Here is a 16920-nt window from a genome sequence, read left to right as displayed (position 1 = left end):
GAGCCTTGTCCGGTCGGGGGGGGGGGGGCAGCCTCTGCCCCCCCCCCAGGGGATGCTCTGAGCCAGGTGCCACTGCAGAAGGATGCAGCTACAGAGCAACGGGCTTCTGTCAGAGCCGATCCATTCTGCAGGGAAGCGGGGGGGAGCTCCTACTGACGCCCCCCAGAGCCACTCCCACGGATGCAGGCTTAACCCCAGCATTGCCCCCCCCCATGAGCCCTTTATCCCCAGCAGTGCCCGTGCCCCTCTAAACAGGACACCCTCCCTTTCCAAGTAGATGGTCTAGTCTGTGCTGCTTCTGCCCCCCCCGCCTGCTGGAATGAGATGTGCCCAGCCAGGTGCAGAAACAAGGGAGACCCTATAAATAGGGGTAGGCAGCGGTGGGGACCATTGCCAGGGAGCGGGCGCAGGGGAGGGAGCTGGGCTGAGCTGAGCTGAAACCCCCCTGCTGCTCGGTGACAGGCTACTGCAGCCCGGCAGAGCCGCATCTTCCCTGTGCTCCGGGAGCTGGGGCTTGGCTGCATGTTTCCCCCTGAGCTGGGCGAGGTGGGGGGGCTCCGTGGGCCCCAGGCCATGGAGTTCTGGAGCAGCCCTGCAGCCTACGACGAGGTGCACGGGAGCCCGGCTCTGGTCAGCCCCACGGATCTGATCGCTACCGAGCTGGAGGAAGGTGAGAGCCGGGGTGGGCGGTGGAGGGGTGAGTTGGGGGCGATGGGCGCATTGACCCTGTGCGCTCTGAGCGCTGACCTTCACAGCCCCGTAGTGCTCGGCGGTGATCCTGCCCGGCTGTCTGTAACCCCCCTGCTTGGCTAAGGCTAAATCTGCCAGGCCCATCCCTGGGGGCTGTGCCGTGTGCTCTGCCCTGGCCGGGGTGTCTGTAGCTTGCCCCTCCGGCGTGGCTGGGCCTGCCCGGGCGTTGGCACTGGGGCGAGCGCTCGGTCGTGCTGCGTGGATGGTTTGGTGCCTGGTTTTCGCCTGCTGCGGGTTTGCGGTGGCCCTGGTGCGCCCGGCCCCGTGGGCAGTGTGTGTTCACGGGGGGGCTGCCCGCTGCGGGCCCTGCCACAGTCGGCTTCCAGCCCCGCCTGGGGGAAGCGCCCCGGTGGCTCAGCTGTGCCATGCTGTGCAGGAGCCCCTCGGGGCGGGGTGCCCCCCATCGCTCTCCTCTTGTGGGGCGGCTTCCTGGGCCGGAGCGGATGCTGCAGGCGTGGAGCGGGTCTGAGAGCCCCTGAACTGCTCTGGGCGTCTGCCCTGCCCGGGCAAGAGTCTGCTCCAGTTCGTTGGGTGCTATTGGGCTCCTTTCCTGGAAGGGGAGGGTGGCAAATGGGGTCCGTCCAGCCCGGCTGCTGCTTCCCCAGGGGTTTGGGCTGGCAGCGATGCCCGGGCAGTGCCCCTGTGTCTGCCCAGGGCTGCAGGGTGGGCGCTGTGTCGTCCGGGCGAGGTGTGTGTGGCACCGACTGGTCCTAGAGTAGCAGGGACTGTGGGCTGCCCTCCAGCAGAAGGCCCCCCCAGGGAGTGCCAGGTTTTCCTGGACCCCCCCCCTCCGACAGGGCTGGGGGGGCCCCTTCCCGGTGCTGCCATTGGCAGCCCAGCTGGAAATGTTGGGGGGGATGCAGGTGGCACCTACGTTACCACTCCAGCCACCTGGCAGGGAGGCTGGCGTCACATGGGGCCCAGCCACTGCCCCAGTCCCCCCTCTGGCTCACTGCAGGGTGGCTGTTGGGGGACACGGGGCCTGCGGCTGGAAGGCCCGTGGTGCCGAGGGCTCGGGGGGGCAATGTGCTGTCAGGATGGCGCGGTGAATGCAGAGCTCTGAGCTAGTGCCCTGGACCCCTCGCTGGGGGGCTATGCTGGCGTCTCAGTGACTCCAAGCGGGAAGATGGTTTTTCCCCTAAGAGCGCAGGGCCAGGGGCTCTTTGGGGGTGGGGGCTGGCTGAGAGCTGGAGGAGCAGTGGGGGGGGGGGAGAGCAATTGATCTTGACACAGCTGGGGTGGGTAGAGCTGGGGCTGGGGGGGGGGCAGGGCGCAGCCAGGGGATGGGGCTTGGACCCGTCTTTCCGCATCCCCACGGTTGGCGGTTTTCTCTTGCCAAACAATGGCTGCCAAGCGAATCTACCCCCAGGGGCGAGATACAGCCCCCACCCTATGCCTGGCCCATTCCCGGTCTACGGAGGGGCTGTATCTTGCCGCACAGCCTGCAGACCCCAGCAGCCGCCCGGCGGCCTGCCACTCACTCACGCCTTAACGAAGCTCATGCTCTAATTATTTCCAATTATGGTTCAGCAGCCTGATGAGGCGCTGCGGGGGTCCCCTGCAGAGACCGAGGCCCCGTTGGGGGAGGGGGCCGACCTCTCGGATCCTGCCCCCGCCCGCCATGCGGACGTGCCAGCCCGCACGCGGGCCGGGTGTCAGGAGCAGGGCGCGGCGCCCGAGGGGGCGGGGACGGGGGTGCCGGGATTAGCCAGGTTGTTGACAAGACAGCAGCTGGGTGGAACAGGACAGGCTGTTCCGAGGGTCAGCGGGGGTGGGCATCAGGGGGCGTGGGGGCATCGCCAAGGCAACGCGCCGCCACGACGTCACCGCTGACCGGGGTAACGTAATGGGATTTGTGGGATCTCTGAGCTTCTCCTGCTAACCCACTTTAGAGGCACCCCGGGCCCTGTGTCAGCCGGGCTTAGCTGGGTTTAGTGCTCTGGGTGGGGAGATCGCTCGCTGATCCTCTCACCCCTCCTCCCAGGCAGAGAGTCCCCGCTCAACAGGTGGGGAAACCGAGGCACGCAGTTGGGATGCTTTGTCCCCCTCGGCCTGCTTGGCAAGTCAGTGATCACCTTGCAAATGGAACCCAGGAGTCCTGGCTCCCAGCGCCCCTCCTGTAACCACTAGACCCCATGTCCCTTGCCAGAGCCGAGGATAGAACCCAGGAGTCCTGGCTCCTGGCGCCCCTCCTGTAACCGCTAGACCCCACGCCCCTTGGCGGAGCGCCTCCTGTTTCTCTAGCTCCTCCCTCAGGTAGGAGCCTGATGTCCGCCCTGGCAGGTTTTCCTGGCGGTGTCAGCAGAGCTCGTGCCCCCTGCCATGGTGCAGGCCCCTTCTGCTTCCCTTCCGCCCTGGGTGTCTCTCCCCTGTGCCCGGCTGTGTCCAGCCTCACTGCTGTTGCTTGGGCAACCTGCCCATGTCTGCCTGAGCCCGTGGCAGCTCGCAGGGCTGGCGCTCGACTGGCACCTCTCTGCTCTGCAGCAGCTGGGGGGGTCGATGCAGGAGGGGGCTGGGGGCTCAGGGCAGCAGGTGCCAGGGATGGCAGCGAGCACGGGCCAGGAAGGGGCCGATGGGCCGGGCTGGCTCGTGCTGAGACCTAGCAGGGTGTAGCCGAGGGGGTCTCTAATGGGGGGGATCTGTCTGCCTGGCTGGGAGAGTGAGCCGTGCTGTGGTGCTGCCGGATAGGGAGAGGTGGGTCTCTGGGTAGGGAGGGTGGGGAGAGCTGGGGACTGGGAACCAGGACTCCTGGGTTCAACTCCTGGCTGCTGATTCTGTTCCCTTGGGCAAGTCCAATCCCCTGCTCGGTGCCTCAGTTTCTCTATGCACAGAGTAGGGACCATCCTGACCCAGCCCCCAGGGAGTGGAGCCTCCCGAACTCGGTGCGAGGGCTGGGAGACCCCATGATGGCCGGCGCTGGAGCAGAGCTGCGGGAGAACAGGTTCATGTCCCGTGTGGCTCAGGGGAGGCTGTGGGGCCTGCTCCCTGCCTCAGTTACCCTTTGGCCTCTGCTCTGGCCTCTCTGTGAGCCTGGCACTCCCCCGAGAGCGGAGCCCCTCAGAGGCCAGGCAGTGGGAGCATTGCAAACATCTGGGCGCGTAGAGTCCTGCCTGGAGCTCCCGGCTGGCCTGGCCGAGCAGGCCGGGTGAAAGCCCATCCCTCTCTAGCTGCAGGGGCCCTCTGGGGTGGGGGAGCTGGGCTATGGGCTGTCCATTGCACCCGTCCCACTTGTCCTGAGCGGAGACTGGCAACGGAGCTGGCCTGGGACCTGCCAAAGCTCATTGCCGTAGTGAGCTGAGCTGAGCCGGGTCGGAACCCAGGGGAAGTCTCCTGGCTCCGGGGAGAAACGAGGGCGCCAGATCCCCTGCGGGAGGGGGCAGGCGGGAGACGGATTGGAAGTGGCGTGGCCTGGGGAGCCTGGCAGTGGTATAAATAGAGGCTCGTGGAGCTGAGCCGTTTCCAGCCTGGCCCTGTGCCGGGATGTCGCTTCCAATCCCGTCTCCGCGGCCTGGATTTTTCCATTCCCTCTGGCCCCACGGAGCTCGGTCTGACCAAAGTCCCGCAGAGGGACCTGACACCCCAGCACGGGGGCTGGGGGACAGCGTGGCTGATGGGAAAGTGTGTGTGTGACCAACCGACCAAGCTTCCAGTGAAGTGTGTGTAGGGGGAGAATGTTACGGGGGGCCGGGAAGTTCTGTTTCACTTTGGGCTTTGCTGAGGCCTTGGCAGGTGGCTCCTGCCCGTCGGGGACCCGCCCCTTACCCTCCCCCAAGTCAGCGGCCTCAGGGTGTGAGGGGTTTGATCCTTGTACAAGGATCTATGTCTAAACCTGCCATGGAGGTTCCCAGTAGCCACATCTAACGTCTGTTCCCTGCCAAGCTCTTGGCCTCGATGCCGCCTTGTAGCAGTGAGTTCCACAGGCGAACTGTGTATTGCACAAAGTACATGGTCCCTCTCTACAGTTACAAATGTGCTCTGTCTAAGGCACTTGTCTAGACCCTGGCCCCAGGGTGTCTGAGCACAGCACAATCTTCGTTGCATTTATCCTCGCAGCCCCTGCCCTGTTATCCCCATTGTACAGATGGGGAACTGAGGCAGAGAGAGGTTAAGTGTCTGGACCAAGCACACAGGGCTCTGTGGCAGAGCAGGGACTCAAACCTGGGTCCCCCAGTCAGTGCTCTAACCACTGCACCACCTTTCCTCCCTCTCAGTTCCACTGAACACCTCCTGCTTCTAGCGTGCGGTGGGGGAGCACTGGCTTCCCACCCCTTGTTCCAGAATGCACCCCAGGGATCGACTTCCTGCCTCCCTGGGCACTCCTGCTCTTGCACATCCTGTCCTAAAGCTGTAGTTTGCAGTGGCTGGGCAGCTGATGGCTTCACCCCAGAGGTGGCTGCATTTCAGTGGGAGGTGAAGCGACCCGTTGCAGGGGAGCTAGGAGGCTGGTGATGTGATGGGGAACCAACCCTCTTTCTTTCTTGCTGTTTCCCAGTCCTCTGTTCCGAGCGGGTCGGCAGGGTCACAAAGACGTACCATGACCTTGATGCGGTGACCAACCTGCTGGAGGAGGTAGGCGGAGCTGCTTCCCCCTCCTTGCCTGAATCTCTGCTCCTCCCCAGAGGTGGTGGCAAACCCACACGGTGCCCTGCTGTGTCCGAAATGCCGAGAGGCTCCTGGCTTGGGATAAGAGGGTCCTGGGCATGGGGCAGCAGTTCTGGGAGGGCGGGCTGGAGACCGGTCAGTGGGCGGGGAGGGGTCAGACTGGATGGGGAGGGAGGAAGTGTGTAAGGGGGTGGGGGGGTAAGGTGGAGAGGGGCCAGTCTGGGGGTGGGATGGGGTACCTGCTGGCCTGCCCCAGTTAACAGCAGCCTGTCTGTCCCGTCCCCCTCGCCCCGCAGAAGGAGCGGGACCTGGAGCTCGCGGCCCGGATCGGGCAGTCCCTGCTGAAGCAGAACCGGAGCCTGACGGAGCGTAATGAGCTCCTGGAGGAGCAGCTGGAGCTGGCCAAGGAGGAGGTAAAGGGCTTGGGGGTGGGAGGGGGTGGGGAGCAGGGCCCTAGCACCTGCACCCGCTGAGCCTCCCCTGGCTCTACGTACCGGCCGGTGAGCCAGCTCCCCCCATGCTGCCCTGCGAGCCCGTCCCAGCCCTCTTGTCTCCCCCAGATCGCCCAGCTGCGGCACGAGGTTTCCATGCGGGATGATCTGCTCCATCTCTACACCAACACCGTGGAGGACAGCGAGCCGGCCACAGCCACTGCCATGCCGTGAGTGACCCGGGGGGGGCTCTGCTCCCATCGCTGGGGGGCCGGGGGGAGACTCTGCCCTTGGCTAGCTCATTGCAGGACGGCTCGTGCCTCGCTCGCTCCAGAGCCGTGTCCTGCCCGGCCCGGAGCTGGGCCCCCATCTCCCGGACTCAGTGACCGAACGCTAAAGTCCTGGAGCTGCCCTCCGCTGGGACCTGCTCTCGGAGGGGAAGCTCCTTGGACCGGAGCGGCTCTGCCCCTTCTCCCAGCAGGTGGCAGCAGGGAGGTGGGTTCAGGAAGGGCCTTGGGTCCCTTTTCCTCCCGCCTGGTGGATGGGGCTTTATGGGCCCCTCTCCAGGCTCCCGCGCCCTCCCAGGGGGTGGGGGGTTATGGGGGCCTACGGGCTGCTCCCTGCCGGGTGGCGATGCTGTGGGCGGGACTGGGCTGGGCGGCTGCTCCCCCCCCCCGCCCGGTGGCAGAGGGTGCCGGGTGCCCGGGCTGTGGCTGCTCACGGCCCCTCTGCCCCCCAGGCTTCGGCGGAACGAGTCCTCGCTGTCCCTGCAGCAGCAGGTGCAGTACGACGCCCTGCAGCAGAAACTCAGGGGCCTGGAGGAGGAGAACCAGAAGCTGCGCTTGGAGGTGAGAGCTGGGGGGGTGGGGTGGGCATTGTGGGGTGGCGGGGAGGGGAGCTCTGTGTCGGGCTGGGCTGATGAGGAGGGGGGTGTGGCGCTGTGGTGCAGGGGGGAGGAGCTCTGTTCCGTCCTGGGGTGGGCTGGGCTGTGGGGTGGCGGGGGGGTGGAGGAGCTCTGTTCCGTGCTGGGGTGGGCTGGGCTGGCGGAAGGGGTGCTGTGGGGTGGGGGGGAGCTCTGTGGTGGGCTGGGCTGATGGGGGGGCGAGGGGTAGAAGGGGGGTGCGGCGCTGTGGTGGGGGGGAGCTCTGTTCCGTCCTGGGGTGGGCTGGGGTGGGGAAGGTGCGGTGCTGTGCGGGGGGGGGGGGGGGGGAGGAGCTCTGTTCCATGCTGGGCTGGGCTGGGCTGGCAGAAGGGGCACTCCAGGCTGGGCTAGGCTGATTGGGGGTGTGTGTGCTGTGGGGTGGTGGTAGGGGGGAGCGCTGGGCTGGGGTGGGCAGGCGATGGGCGAGGCGGGTGGTAACTTGTGGCTCCTAGGAACAGGCAGCCAGTGACCTGGCAGGTGGGGGGATTCTTGGCCCCCAGGGACCCCTGTCCCAGCTGCTCCCCCTGCCCACCCCTGGCTGGCAGCTGGGGCCCCCTTTGCTCCTGCCCTGGTGCTGCGTGCGAGCAGGGGCTGTTCCCGATCGGAAGCCCTGCAGAGTCGGGCCGTGTTGTGGAGCCGGCGTGGGCATGGGCTGGTCATCACGTGGTTAACGCTCGCTCGTGATCTCTCTCCCAGGCCACCAGCATCGCCACGGAAACCTGCCAGTACGAGGACCAGGAGCAGCAGCTGATGCTGGACTGCGTGGAACAGTTCTGTACGTCGGCCCCTGGCCTGGCCGGTGGGGTGGGGGGCTCTGTGGGGAGGGGGCTGCAGTGACCTCCCTTTGGGGGCCAGTCCTCGCACGGCTGTGAGCTCTCCCCAGCTCAGACACCGGAGACCGTGGGCGCTGGGCATGGAACCCAGGTCTCCATGGGGCACGGCCGGGCTGGGGGGGCGCCCCCATGGGCCTGGCTCCCGGCTCAGCAGCTAATCTCCCGCCCCCTCCCTCCAGCTGAAGCCAGCCGGCAGGTGGTCTCTCTCTCCGAGGAGCTGGCCCGCAAGACCGAGGACACGGCCCGGCAGCAGGAGGACATCAGCCAGCTCCTGGCCCAGATCGTGGACCTGCAGCAGAGGTGCCGCACGGTGAGTGCCTGCCCCGGGGCCGGGGCGCGGCCTGCGCCTGGCAGCCGGGGAGGTGGGGGGGTGACGGCAGCCCTGACCTGCTGTGTCTCCCCCAGCACGGCGCGGAGGTGGAGGAGCTGCAGCAGCATCTGGCCGCGACAAAGGAGTCTCAGCAGAAGCTGCGCACTGAGGTGAGTCCCTCGGGCGGGGCGGTGCTGGGCCCCGGTGCTCAGCGCTCAGCCGCTGCTGGGCCACCCACCGGGCTCGGCCTCCGGCACCCGCGGGCCCAGACTTGCTCTTAGCATGGGACGTGGGCGCAGCTGCCATGCTGAGGGTGGTGGGGTGCCAGGCCCTGCTGACCCCTGTCCTGTGCCCGCGCAGCTGCAGGACCTGCAGGAGAGATACGCCGAGTGCGAGGGCATGCTGCACGAGGCCCAGGAGGAGATCAAAACCCTGCGCACCCGGAACCTCCCCAACAGCAGCCTGAACCGCTACGGCCTGCTGTCCCTGGTGAGTGCGGCCGCGGGGCACCACCGCCCGGGGGAGACGCCCAGCCTGGGCACCGCGCGTGGGTCCGGCAGGGCTGGGCGCGTTGGAGCTGCGCCCCAGGCTGAGCCGGGCACTGTACCACGTGTGTGAATGGCCTGCCCAAGCCCATTGCACCAGCCCCAGGGGGGAAGCTGGCATGGCTCTGCCTTGCAGGGAGATGAGGGATGCACGAGCTGTGGCATGTTGGGCACATCCGTGCTGAGCTCTGGGCGCTGGTGCCCAGGGGTGGCTGGCTCCGGGCTGCCTGGCAGCTGGCATTTCCCCTCGCCGGCCCCATTGGGATGCCACGTGCTCTCTGCCTGCAGGACTCGCTGGCTGCGGAGATCAAAGGGATCACGAGGAAAGGAGCCGACAGCTCGTCCTCCTCGGAGTACAAGTGAGTCTCCCCCTCGCCGTGGGGCTGGGGCCGTGGGGCTGGGGCCGTGGGGCTGGGGCCGTGGGGCTGGGGCCGTGGGGCCGACTGGCTGCCAGGGTGCAGGCTTAGCTGCGACTCATGGACACAGTGAATCAGATGTGAGTGGACCCATGTGATGGATGGGGGCTGAGGGGGTGTCCCCTGGGCCCAGATGAGGGCTGGAGGGCCAAGCCCCCGATGATGCTGTCTGGCGGGGTGGGTGGGCCTGGGACAGGGGATCCCACTGACGGGCGCTGTCTGGTGGGGTGGGGGGGGGGCAGAAGGGCAGGCGGGCAGCCCCCGGGACGGGATCCCGCTGACGGGTGCTGTGCCCTCCAGGAGCTACAAGCGGGTCTTCGAGACGGTGAAGGTCGTGAACCAGGCAGTCAAAGCCAAGTCGCGTGCAGAGTCCCCCCAAAACCTGCCCGGCTCCAAGCCGTCCTCGGCCCTCCCCTCGGCAGGGTGCAGCCGGGTCAGCACGCCCCGCACCAGCTATTACGGATCAGACAGCGCCAGCCTGGCACCGGAGAACCTGGAGAGCGCCCTGTAAGTGCCCCTCCACCTCTCTCAGCGGCTGGGAAGGCGGGTGCCATGCACTGGTGGGCTGGGGTCAGTCGGGGCTTCCCCCGAAAGGTCTGTGCTGGGGAGGGACACTGGGGGGGTGCAGACATCCTAACCTAACCCCTGCTGGGCTCTCCTGGGTCTCCTTGTTGATGTTCTACTGGTGTGTGAGGTCAGGAGTAGGACCCCTGACAGGAGATTGGGGCAGCGTGGCTGGGTCCGGCCTTGCCCCAGTGGGGTGTAGCTGGCGTGTGAGATTGGTGCAGGTGGCCCCCTTGGCTCTGGTGCCAGGACCCAACCCAGCAAGGGGCTAATGGAGAGGAAGGGTCTACCCCATAGATGAGTGTACTAGTCAGCTGAGCCAGCTTTTCACCCTCTGGGGCACAGCCCTGGCATGGTGCCCCTTGCTCTGGGGGGGTGCCTGGGGGCACAGTGTGGATGCACCAGCCAGGGCACTGTGGCCCTTCTCGGGGCACACACAGCTGCGGGGCTGACTATCTCCTGCTTCCCCGTGGCAGGGCAGAGGAGAAGCTGCGGGGTACCCCGGGCACCCCAGGCAGGCACGACCTGGAGGCAGCGCTGCAGCGTCTGTCCGCCCGCCAGGAGAACCACGCCTCAGAGCGCTCCTTCTTCGAGACGGAGCGCGAGCAGAAGCTGAACCAACTGGCCAGGGACGTGGAGAGCTCCAGCGGCTTCCTCACGCCCAACGACAGCATCCTGTCCACCGGCACCAACTACTCTGGCAGCTCGGAGCACACCGGAGGCTCCGGCTTCTCCCTCGGCTCCCTCTCCTACCTGCCGGACAAGCTGCAGATCGTCAAGCCCCTGGAAGGTGAGTGAGGGGAACAAGCGGGCCTGGGGCACCTGGCGCCGAGGAGGGCCCCAGGGCAGGTGGTGAGGAACAGGCCAGGTTTGGGCTCACAGCATTAAACAGCCTTGAATGAGGACCAGGGCTGGGCAGCCGGAGCCCGCAGCCTGCGAAGGGACAGACGAGTGTTCTGCTTATAACAGCACACGGGATCTCTTTCAGGGGAAAAGGCGACACGCCGCATTTATTGGAAATACAACAACTAGCACATGCATTCAGTCACACACGCTGTCCCGGCAGTCGATGTTCTCGTTCCCAGTTTAGAGTTTGGATCCTCCTAGTGGCCAGCTCGGTTGATCACGGGTAGAGAGGATCTGGGTTTTGTCGGTCGCAACACGATGCTCCAGGGAAGTCTTGGCCAGAGGAACCCAAGGCTTTATGGCAAGGTCCCCTGTTTATATAGTGTGGCTTGGTTTTTTTAATTGGGACTGAGTTTTGCACTGTTATGCTGTAATTGTTGTTTGACAAGTGCTTGTTGTGTTCATTTTTATTTTTTTTTAATTTTTTGGTTTTTTTTTTTTAAGTTGTTCAGGGAGTTACCACAGGCTGGCTTTGATCACAGCTATTTTGTCCCCATTGGTAGATGCCGGTTTTATTTTGAGAGTCGTTAATTTGCCATCCACTGACATTTCAACAGGGGCGTGTTGCAATCTCCCGGTGCCCTTACGTTTGTCCTCGGTTCCTCCCTAGAACGTCTGGCCCAGTGAGGCCTTTACACTTCTCTTCCAACACCCACATTCACACACAACACAGGCTTGATTCACACAGTGCATTTGAACAGGAACATCGAGCATTGCATTGTTTTACTTTAAAATGCTAAAACCTACAACAAGTGGTGACCCTAAAAGGTCTGTTACTGCCTTGAAATCCGCTCCGATTCTGGCTGATGCATCTTTACCAATGGCCCCCATAGGCCATTTCTTCCTGCTGTCAGAAAGGGTGGCTGGCAGGATATGATCAAAGCCTGCATCAATACATCTAATACAGGCTACGTTACTAGTCTTTATCCTTTATTCTAAATTATACAAAATACAAACATAACAATCCTCCCACTACAGGAGACGGCAAACCGGTTAAAGCCTGATGTGGAAGGGGTCAGTGAGGCGTTCAGTGGAACAATTTTTGTTCTCTCCCCTTAGCTGGGGAGTTCTAGCAGGAACACCCAGACACAGACACCCAGTGTGGCAGGGTCTCGGTGGGTAACACCTGTCCAGCAGGGGAGGAAATCCACGGCAAGGAGGGGGACCTTTCCTTGTGGCTGCTGTGAAAGTCCAACCCCGTTTCATCCCAGGGGGGCTGGGATTCAGCAGGAACCGGGAGAGGTGGTGGTGTCTCTGGCCTGGTCTGCTCAGGGTCTCTCTGCGTTAGGATGCAGATGGTCCGGGGGGGGGGGGGGGGGGGAGGGTAGTAGCCATAATGGTGAAACGTGCATCAGGAGCCCCCCTCGTCTTGTCTTTCCCCCAAAAGTCTCGTTGAGGCCCCAAGAGAGCATTGGGGAGGGGAGGGGAACAGCCTGTCCCCTTATTTGTCCCACACTTAGGCCTAATACCCAGCACCCCGATTTTGGGACCTTAATTTCTGCTTCCACCATCTTCTGTTTTTACTGAGCACAGTTTCAACGCAGGTCTGTCTGTTCGCCTTCCTTTTCCCGTCTCCATTCAGCAGCCTTGGTTACTGTGACACTTATGAACTTTCACTCCCTCCTCCCAGCTGAGCTCACCATTTGAGTCAGTTTAAGACCCAAATTCTCCCCCCGGTGTCCCTCCGGGAGCTAGCTGGGTGCTGTGAACGCTGCTGCCCTCCAGGGGCTGGGCTGGGCAGAGCCGCGTCCTCGCTGCTGGGGTCTCCTGTGTTGCAAACCTGGGACGTTCCCCCGCTGCAGGAGGTGGCTTGGGGATGGTTCTGTGCACTGGGGCCCCTGGCGGCATGGGACAGCGCTGAGGGCTGGAGATCTGCATGGCTGGTGTCTCTGTCCCCAGGCTCGGTGACTCTCCACCACTGGCAGCAGCTGGCGAAGCCCAACCTGGGCGGGATCCTGGACCCCCGGCCCGGCGTGCTCACCAAAGACTTCCGGCAGCTGGACGTGGACCTGGAGGAGGTCTACAACCTGAACGACCTTGAGGAGGACGACGTGGACCTGAGCGCCTTCCCGGCACTCGCTGCCTCCACCCCGTCCAAAGCCAAGGGCTGCTCCAGTGGTGAGCAGGGGCTGATGGGGAGGGGAGGGGGGCGGGACCCTGAGCCAGCAGCAGGCAGGTATCTGCCTGGCCCTGCCCGGCCAGCGGGACTTGCCATGTCCCCTGCTGGGGTGCGACAAGGCTGGCATCCTCTGCTCCACCCCATTCAGGTGCTTCCAGGACTTGCCCCGTCCCCCTAACCCCGGCCGCCATCTCCTTCCGTGTCTGTCTGCATGTCCATCTTGTCTGTCATCTGCATGTGGATGCTGCGTCCGGCTGTCTCGCCAGTCTCTGGCTGGGCAGCTGTGCCAGGGCCTGAGAGAGACTCTCCTCCAGTCCCCGTGAGGCGCTCCGGTCCCCCAACGCCTTTGTTCTCTTGCCCCAGGGAGCTGCTCTCATGTGCCTGGTGTGCACAAAGGGGCCCATGGCCTGCTCAGGAAACATCCGCCTCGGTCCTTGAATCTCTGCCCCAGCTGGGGTCCCCCGGGAGCCCTACAGATCCCATGGGTCTGAGAGCCAGCCAGGGTCTCCCTGCCCCCGCCCGTGTCTGCCTCCCTGCTGACTCGCCGGGGGCCCATGCCCCCCAGGTCTCTGTCCATCCCCCACCCATACATTAACCCCGTGTCTCCTGTCCATGCCAGCGTTCCACTCCTCCATTAACAACCTCCCCCAGACTCCATCTACATTCACCATCACCACCTGCCACATCTTACACCCCAGCAAGGAGATCACCACCGTGACGCCCAGGTAAGGCGGCAAGGGCCCTGCCCTCCCCCCCATCTCCCTGCGAACCAATCGTCCCCTCTCTAACCTGTCTCCTTTTCTCCCCCCCGCCCCCACCTTGGGCTGGTCTATTGGCTCCTGGTTCTAGGCAGCGACACTCCTGGGGCAGGCGCCTCCTGCAGCCCCTGACGCTCTGAGGGGCTCGGTGCTAACGTAAGAGTCCCCGTATCACGCTGGCAGCCGGGCGCGGCAGCCCCACAGACACCGAGCTCGGGGGGCAGGGGACGTGCACACTGCAGGAAGGGTCCCTCCAGGTGGCTGTGGAGCGCCCCCTGCTGCCTGTCTGGGCGGGATCCCAGGGGGCTATCGCCAGCTGGCCCCTGCTGTGGGTCAGGACTCCGCTGCCCCCCAAGTCTGCCCCCTTGCAGGCTGCGAGGTGTGAGTGGGGCTACCGCTGGACTGGACTGCAGAGGCTGGGCTAGGCTGCTCCTCCCTACGTCCCCCCCCCCGGCTGCGCTCGGGAACTGGCGAACCCGGGTGTCCCTGTCGTGCGGGTTGGGTGCTAAGAAGCCCTGCTCCCTAAGGAACCAGCGGGTGGCTGCTCCTGGCGGGCTGCCGAGCCCGTCTGAGCTGGGCCCAGCGCTGGAGCCAGAGGGAACCGGCAGCTGTTGCCTCCCATGAGATGAAGGGAGTTCTGTGCAGCCCAGGAGTTGGCTCTCTGTGGAGACCTGGCCCTGACTGTGACATGAATGAGCAACTGGACAGCAGGAGCCGCCCCCCCCCCCCCGGGCTGAGATTCCCAACGTGCCAGGGGCCCTGGCAGTGCCATGCTCCATGTGGGTAGGTCGTGCCCCCCCCTGCATGTGGGAGGAGCAGCCTGGGTCCAGCCTCTGTCTCTGGGGAGCACCAACTAACCCACTAACCAGTAGCTGCCTGGACACAGGATGTGCCATTAACCCCCCTCCCTTTTCTCTCCAAGCCTAAAGAGACTAACGTGGCTGCCCCCAGCCTGGGCCAGGGGGTCCCAAACTCGCTGGGGGCTCTCTGCACCTTGTGACTTGGCTAAGGGGGAGGTGGGGTTGGCTGCTGCAGGTTAACGGTAAAGGATTCATTAAGCAAACGAGCTAACTGGACCAGTGCCTGGAAAGAGGAGCTCCTTGCCCAGGGCAGAGCTAGCCGTGGGTGAGGGACTCCCCGAACAGACCAGCTCTCACCCAGGGCAAATTCCTTCAGTGCTGGCAATGGGCGTTTGCAAGGGCTGCAGGGAGCGTCACACTGTGCCAGGCGGGAGCCTGTGGCACCTGGACAGTCAGGGCCCCAGGGGCTCAAGATGACCCAAGGTCCCAGAGCGAGTCAGGGACAGAGCCAGGAGTAGAACCCAGGAGTCCGGAGCTTGGCACAGAGCCGGGAGGTGGGGAGAATGGGGCATGGGGAGCGTCAGAGGTCAGGGCACTGTGGGGAAAGCTCACCCCAGAGTCAGAGCTCCTCGTTCCTAGGCCAGGCTCTGCCTGTGGGGCTGCCACCTCCTTGTACTGACCAGCTCTCTCCCCTCTCTCTCTCTCTCCTCCCCAGTCTTTATAATACAGTCGTGCCCTCTTGTGGGCCCTTTGACAGGCTGAGTGCCGCTGGCCCCATGCCCCAGGCGGTGGAGCCTGGCCCCAGGGCGCTGTCTGCACCTCTCGGACTCGTCACGCTGCTGCTGGAACACGGCATCTCTGCCTCGGTGCGGGCTGGCAACACCCTGGCTGCGCTACGGGTGCCGGAGCCCCCCTCCTGGCTCTCTCCCTTGAGGGAGCAGTGGGACAGCCTGGGGGGGAGGTCTCTGGGCAGCTCAGGCTTGGCTCAGCCCTTCCCGAGGGCCCACGGGCTGGATGACGGCAGGGCCGCTGGGCCCAGCGGAGCCCAGAGCAAGAGCAACATCTTCAGCTGGAACCTGGTGGAGAAGCTGAAGAGACTCAGGCTGGACAAAGTGGTGGCCCGAGGAGAGGCCGGCTTCCGGGGCGCAGGGGAGAGCAGACAGCCTGTCGGGCCGCCGGCCCCCACCACGCAGCCGTGAGCCTCCTCCCTGGGCTATGACCCCCTGCAGAGCAATGTGGCTCCCTCCTGGGCCTCCCCATCACCCCCTTTCCAGCCAGCCGGGAGCCGGTGAGAGCAGTGATCTGCCGCGTCTGGGCCGCTGGCGGGAGCTGGTCTCAGCGGCGGGGTCTGCTCTGTCATAATTTATTTCCAGCCACGGTTAGTGGGTCCCCAGCGTGAGGGCGGGGGGGGGGGGGGGGACCGTTTTCTGAGTGGCCATGAGAACAGGTGCATCAGCTGCTGCAGTTTAATAAGCACCTGGGATCTCTGCCACTGAGCCGGGAGTAGGGGACGTGTCCCCGGGGGGGCTCAGGCTGCCCCATGGCAAACCCCCCTCCCCCAGTGCAGCAGGTCTCCCGCATGCCCCGTGACAAGGGGGTGAGGCTGGGCACATGGCTGAGCTGGGACTCAGCTTTGGGCTGTAACGTTGGCTCTGGTCTCTCCAGAGAGGGACTTGGAGAGCGCTAGCAGGGCAGCCCTGCCTGCCAGGGGAGCACTGAGTGCACGCTGGGGCCGGGGGGGCCTCCGTCCCCTGTCCTATCCTGCCCTCGGCAGGACAGCCGCATCTCAGCCTCCGCTGCTCCTGGGGGGCTGCGAGGGGTAGGGGCTGGGGGTGGGTCAGGATCACAAAATTAAGTCTGGAAGCTCTGGGGCCGAGGGGCACTGGCTCTGGGGAGGGAAGTTTGCGCAGCCCCTGCTCCTAGGGGCACTAGCCACCTCCCTGAACTTGCCGTCCCCTAAAGCTGGTGGGCACAGATTTTTTGGGGGGCGGGGGTGGGATCTGCCCTTGGAACCACAGTCAGGGAAGCGGCTCAGGTCTGTGGTTTATGTGAGGTGGTGCCGGTGGCTCCCGTCACTGCCTGAGCCCCCTCCCCACGCTCGCTCTTAGCCGAACACAGGGGTGGGGAAGGCCAGGTCCTGTGGCCGTGGCTGTCAAGGGGAGTGGGGGGCTTAGGACCTAGATGAGGAACAGGCAGTGTTGTTCCAGCCGGAGAGGGGGCAGTGATTCTCTTAAGGATGTGTCAGGCCGTCCTCGTAACACCCTAAGGGCCAGGCCGGGCCCCACGGGGAGGGGAGGCAATCTGCCCTCCTGGAGGGGCAGGGAGGGGTAAATGCAGGATGTCGTGGGCTGTCCTGTGGGCCCTGCTCTACTGTTAATGTTGGACAATTGCAGAACTGCCCAGCCCAGTCCAAGCAATTCTGGCCCGAGTCCCTGGCCCCGGGCTGTACTCGAATTCCTGGGCAGGCAGGGCTGGGCTGTGCGATTTCCAGTCACCCAGCAGGGCGTGGCCCTGGGCCAGCAGCCGGCCGGTCTTTTAAAAACACTGAGATTTTTAAACAACTGCTTTGTCTTGTATCAATAAACTAAGCTACTGAGAAGGCTCCGCCCCTTCCCAGAAGGGGGCGGGGCCTGCATGCTGCTGGGGGCGTGGCTCAGGTCCCTGGGTCTGAGTAGCTGTTGCATGCACGTCTGCTGCTCCCGAAGTCCCGCTGTTCTCGATAGTCTCTGCACTAGCTGGTGTTACCCCTGCCCCCCAGCTGTGTCTTTCTGGTGAAATAAACACGACTTAATCAGAGCCGGCTCCAGCCTGGTGTTTGCAGCGCTCTCTGAGCAGGGCGGGGGCTTGAGGGGCCTGGCTCTGACAAGACCCCAGCAGTGGGGCGGTCTCTAGAGCTGCCCCTATGGGCTTAGCCGAGCAGGGGTGAGGCTGGGGGGGTCGGCAGGGGTCAGCTGCTCGGTTGTG

At 64.7% G+C, this 16920-nt stretch overlaps 1 protein-coding gene across 4 annotated transcripts; it reads left to right on the top strand.

The window, feature by feature from the left end:
• Positions 1 to 440: 440 nt before the first annotated feature.
• On the top strand, positions 441 to 16752 carry HAP1 (huntingtin associated protein 1). Of its 4 annotated transcripts, XM_054014484.1 has the most exons (16): positions 441 to 670; positions 5243 to 5319; positions 5649 to 5765; positions 5913 to 6013; positions 6523 to 6631; positions 7402 to 7480; positions 7718 to 7848; positions 7944 to 8018; positions 8209 to 8337; positions 8682 to 8752; positions 9110 to 9316; positions 9850 to 10163; positions 12179 to 12397; positions 13018 to 13123; positions 13248 to 13312; positions 14672 to 14761. In XM_054014484.1, exons 1-15 carry the CDS (start codon positions 523 to 525, stop codon positions 13294 to 13296), a joined length of 1932 nt encoding a protein of 643 aa, XP_053870459.1. In that variant the 5' UTR covers positions 441 to 522; the 3' UTR covers positions 13297 to 13312; positions 14672 to 14761. The 4 variants fall into 4 exon arrangements, with proteins under 4 accessions (XP_053870459.1, XP_053870461.1, XP_053870460.1 ...); XM_054014486.1 differs by lacking the exon at positions 13018 to 13123; XM_054014482.1 differs by lacking the exon at positions 13248 to 13312 and having other exon boundaries at positions 444 to 670; positions 14672 to 16752.
• The last annotated feature ends 168 nt before the right edge of the window (positions 16753 to 16920 follow it).

Source organism: Malaclemys terrapin, chromosome 25, assembly GCF_027887155.1.
Source record: "Malaclemys terrapin pileata isolate rMalTer1 chromosome 25, rMalTer1.hap1, whole genome shotgun sequence".
Taxonomy (NCBI): Eukaryota; Metazoa; Chordata; order Testudines; family Emydidae; genus Malaclemys; species Malaclemys terrapin.
This window is presented reverse-complemented; position numbering and strand designations above follow the sequence as displayed.

Excerpts from the sequence above, each read along its gene's own strand:
- HAP1 (XM_054014482.1), top strand. The coding sequence starts at position 523 with ATGTTTCCCCCTGAGCTGGGCGAGGTGGGGGGGCTCCGTGGGCCCCAG. Across the intron at positions 5,320-5,648 it reads TGACCAACCTGCTGGAGGAG|AAGGAGCGGGACCTGGAGCT; the intron begins GTAGGCGGAGCT and ends CTCGCCCCGCAG. Across the intron at positions 6,014-6,522 it reads GCCACAGCCACTGCCATGCC|GCTTCGGCGGAACGAGTCCT; the intron begins GTGAGTGACCCG and ends TCTGCCCCCCAG.